Source organism: Alosa alosa, chromosome 14 (assembly GCF_017589495.1).
Source record: "Alosa alosa isolate M-15738 ecotype Scorff River chromosome 14, AALO_Geno_1.1, whole genome shotgun sequence".
Taxonomy (NCBI): Eukaryota; Metazoa; Chordata; class Actinopteri; order Clupeiformes; family Clupeidae; genus Alosa; species Alosa alosa.
In genome coordinates, this window is record NC_063202.1 from 21,847,188 (window position 1) to 21,851,537 (window position 4,350).

General features: G+C 36.4%; 1 protein-coding gene across 1 annotated transcript; it reads left to right on the plus strand.

Moving 5' to 3' along the window:
• The first annotated feature begins 877 nt into the window (after window positions 1-877).
• On the plus strand, window positions 878-3,121 carry LOC125306948. The gene is made up of 6 exons (XM_048262603.1): window positions 878-920; window positions 1,012-1,353; window positions 1,490-1,819; window positions 2,565-2,660; window positions 2,748-2,803; window positions 2,949-3,121. The coding sequence occupies exons 1-6, from the start codon at window positions 878-880 to the stop codon at window positions 3,066-3,068; spliced, it is 987 nt and encodes a 328-aa protein (XP_048118560.1). The 3' UTR covers window positions 3,069-3,121.
• The last annotated feature ends 1,229 nt before the right edge of the window (window positions 3,122-4,350 follow it).

Genomic DNA, 4,350 nt, shown 5'->3' on the forward strand with positions numbered 1-4,350 from the left:
CGCGTTGAGTGCCAAAAACGTGATATTACGTTTTTAGCTCCTTTTTTTTAATTATGAGACTAGACACTCTAACACACCTTATATGTGATATTGGGAACTCTGTGATGAATGGAAATGAAATATATGACGATCGCCAGTCCAGTCTCGCTTGGTCACTTCCCAGAAACTTTACAGGCAACACTTTATATGAAAGACGTTATATCTCCATTTCTAGAAAAAAAAACAGCGATTTTGATGAAAACTAGCCACTGTTTAGCTTGCGATTTCTCAGGAACAGAAGCGTGTAGAAATGTGTTCATAGCTATAACACAGAATATATGCTGTGGCTGTACAAAAATCATCAACAATGGTCTAGATTGCTGGCACTCTAGGACAAAGCTTCCGAAAACAGCTTGGCATTCAATGAGTTAAAGGACCTGGAAATGGGAACTGGGAATGGGAAATGGGAATCTTTTAAAAAAAAAGCATCTTTTATTGAGTCTTTTATCAAAAGAAATAGCAGCAGTTAAAATGTGTTGGTATTTCGCATAATGGTGTTCTTATGAATAAAGGATAGCACTCACAGTTCATGTTTGAACTTTGCCCCACAGAACATAATGTTCAAAAACATTAAATATTGAAGCTACTGTAATATGGGAGGATAGGTAGTCGTGCTGAACACATTTCTGTTTATTATGTTCATCTGAGTAAACATCACCAGACATTGGAGCAGGAAGTTACAACGTGGTCTTCTTTTGTTTCCATTGTACATAGTGTGTGTGTGTGTGCGTGTGTAGGCCTATCTATGTTCACCTCTGCCTGTATTTAAGCATCTGTCACACACTGTGAGCTTTACTGTGAAACATACAACATTACCTGTGAGGTGCCTGAGGTAAAAATGTTTATTCTCAGTGTTTTTGTGTCCTTTTGGACTTTAATAGGTAAGTGGACAAACTAACTCAGTAACTGCAGTATGTTATGTATTGTTATATTTATATAAAATTGTACCAACATATTTTTTTCTTTTTTCAGCTCCAGTACAAACTAGTGGTGTTTCTCAACCTATTCTAGAGGCCAACATTGGAGCTAGTGTGACTCTGGAATGTATTGTCTCAGGAAAAGATGGCCATGAGTCCATCACTTGGTTTAAGCAAAACATTGGACAATTACCACAGGTTGTTGGAAAAATTCTGTTATTTATGCCTAAACCCTTCCTTTACAATGGATTTAATAATTCACGTTTCAATTTAAACAAAGGTTCTCGATCTTTAGCTATAGCAAACATTCTGCCATCTGATGAAGGTTCTTATTTCTGTGGTAAAATAACTCCATTTGAGATAAAATTTGGAAATGCAACATATTTGATTGTGAAAGGTAAGTGCATTTTTCATAATTCACTGACTTTTTTACCATATTAAATACATTAGAAATTAAATCCCACCAGAATGTAAAGTGTATTTTAAGAGTAAAAGATGATTTACGTATATAAAAGTGTGTAAAATAATTTCAGGTAAAAATCGGTTAAAAGATCCCATCACAGAAGTGATCCAGGTTGCACTACCAGACCCAGTTCACCCAGGTGATTCAGAGACACTGGAGTGTGTGGTGCTGGCTAACAGCACAACTGAAGATCTCAGAGTGTTCTGGTTCAGACCCGCTTCAGGAGGTTCCCATCCAGGGGTCATTTACACCAACAAGAGCTGGACCGGGACGTGTGAGGGTCACTGTGTCTACAGTCTCCCAAAGAAGGACGTCAACATCTCTGATGCTGGAACATACTACTGCGGCATAGCCACAAGTGGACAAATACTGTTTGGCAGTGGAACAGCACTTGTTTTGGGTATGTATTTTTGGTAACACTTTAGTTTAGGGAACACATGTTAGTCATTGACATGTGTATTAGTGCTTACATATTATGCATCACTACACAGTTATTAGGTCTTCAGCTATTTCTAATTTTTACTGACTAGGTGATTTATTCTCGGTAAATCCTTAGTTAGCAACTAGTTGGTCTTTATCTAAATGTATAGATGTATGGATCAACTTGAAATTGTATATAGAATTCTAATACACTGTCTTAATATGTTACTATTCTGCCATGAGTCTCACATTAAACAGTGTATAAATAATAATTAGTGTAATTAAATTCAATAAAGATAGCTCTGGAAAAACATTTTTGTTTTGATCCATTGCTCACCTGCCGCATCAGACCCCCCAAAAGGGGAGTAGAGTGGACACGGTTTTCTCTGAATATCTTGACGCACATGCACGCACACAAACACACATTCACACACCCCATTACACCCACACACTCATTTACATACACAAAAGTTGCAAGAGTAGGGGATGGAGTTGAAGATGGAGACAAAGACAAAGTTGACAAGCAATTTATTTTTTACGGAGAGAATGTGCTGGAGGTGGTCATACTTTGTACCACTATGCGATACATCTAGTAAATATTAAAATATAGTATTTGTCGAGTAACAATGTCATCACCTTACTCATCACATTTAAACAGAGGTTTCCTTTCATAAGTGCTGCCTATAACATATTTTATTTGCAGTTTTGCTGGTTTATTTTTGCAGCTGAACGAGTAAATCCGATGCTGGTGGGTTTGGCTGTAGCTTTGGGTTGCTGTGGTGCCGCTCAGACATCTTGTCTAGTCTGGCTGATATGTAAGAGTAAGTGTCATATTTCTTTATTTATCGAGAATGTGCATTATGTGGATTAGTTTTGTTTCCTGAGTTTATATTTTGTTTGCTTGACAGTGAGAAACAAGCAGCATATTAGAGATAGCAACTCTAACACTGGAACAAGAGACCAAGTAAGAAAGAACATTTTCCCCATGGTCTGATGTGATTCTATTTTATGATTTTAATTATACTACATGTACCAGTACACAGTATATTTGTCATGTTGAATAAGTACTGTTATTTTTCTGATATACACATATCTGTTTGCTCCCATAGACTGAGGCTGCTGAGGGCCTGAACTATGCAGCGTTGAGCTTCTCTAAGAAGGATCCCAGGGGCAGGAGAGCTAAGAGAGAGCTGCCACCAGACGCTGTTTATTCTGCTGTCAATCTCTGACCTCTCAGTCCTGCTCACCGTGTCATACTCTAGCAGACAATATTTATAGTAATCAGTTTACGCTCAGCTTTGGTCATACATTAAACTATTATAAATAGGTTTGGGTTTCTGTGTTCAATTTATTTAATGTATTTTTCATTCAAAACAGTGTACTGGACCTCTGCTCTATTTTGTTTACTAATTCAGAGAAAATCCCCCAAACCTTTGGTTGTACTTTTACAATCCGTTATGTGATCAACAAGTGATTCAATGATGAACTAATATGTTTTATGAACCTTTCACAAAACTGGCACTATCATTACTCTTGCCATGTCCAGAAATCTAATCTTGTTCATATCTTTCACTGTAAACTGAGTGTCTTCAGATTTTTTTAGTATTTTAGCACCTTCTAATTTAATGTGTCATTTAATCATGCAATTTTAAAATATATTTTGCAATACTTAATTCATTATGCAAGATTTTAATATGCAGATTTGTTTTGCTCTCTTAAAGTTATACTATGCAGTTTCAGGTATTTTTGGCGACTGTAAAGATATATTTATATTTTACTCTGCCGTTGTAAATAGCTTTTTTCTTGTGTCTTCGCCCTGTACACAATGAAAATGTTTTTGTTGTGGAGGAGAAAGATATTAACAACAGGTAAAAACTATCTCCAAAGAGCTATATCTACTGACAAGACAAGGTAATGTTTCATGATTCTTGCGAGATGTCTTCGGGTCAACTATTCTTGAAGTTGCATGGCTGTTTCTCTTGTTAGCGACTCGCTACGGTTATGTTGTACTGTATGGCAGTGATCTTCAACCGGGGTTTGCGAGGTACTGCAATGTCATTGAAATTGAAAATGTCCGATAGGCTACATAAATATAACCAGGATGTAGAACAGATGCTTTCTATTCGTTTATAAAATAACACATAGGCTTCCCATGAGTCTTGCAATCATGTGATCACCTTGGGAACATGTGCACAATTTTTTGAAGCATTTGATGAGTTAAAATGCCCATATTTGGTTTGTGGTAGAAATGTTGGATCACTAACAAAATTGTATACAATAGAAGTGATTACTAATATTAGAAGTGAATACTAATCTTCATTTATTACATAGAGGTCATTAACATTACACTGTATTCCCCAACAGTGTTCTAAACTCAATAAAATTGCAGAGCTGTACTCAAAGCTGCCATATTGTTCAGGCACCACAAACGTTTTAAGTTCACTCAACTAGTTTCCCAGTTATTGATTATTTTGACAAGATTAGCTCTTAGTATATGAGTAGAACTGACCC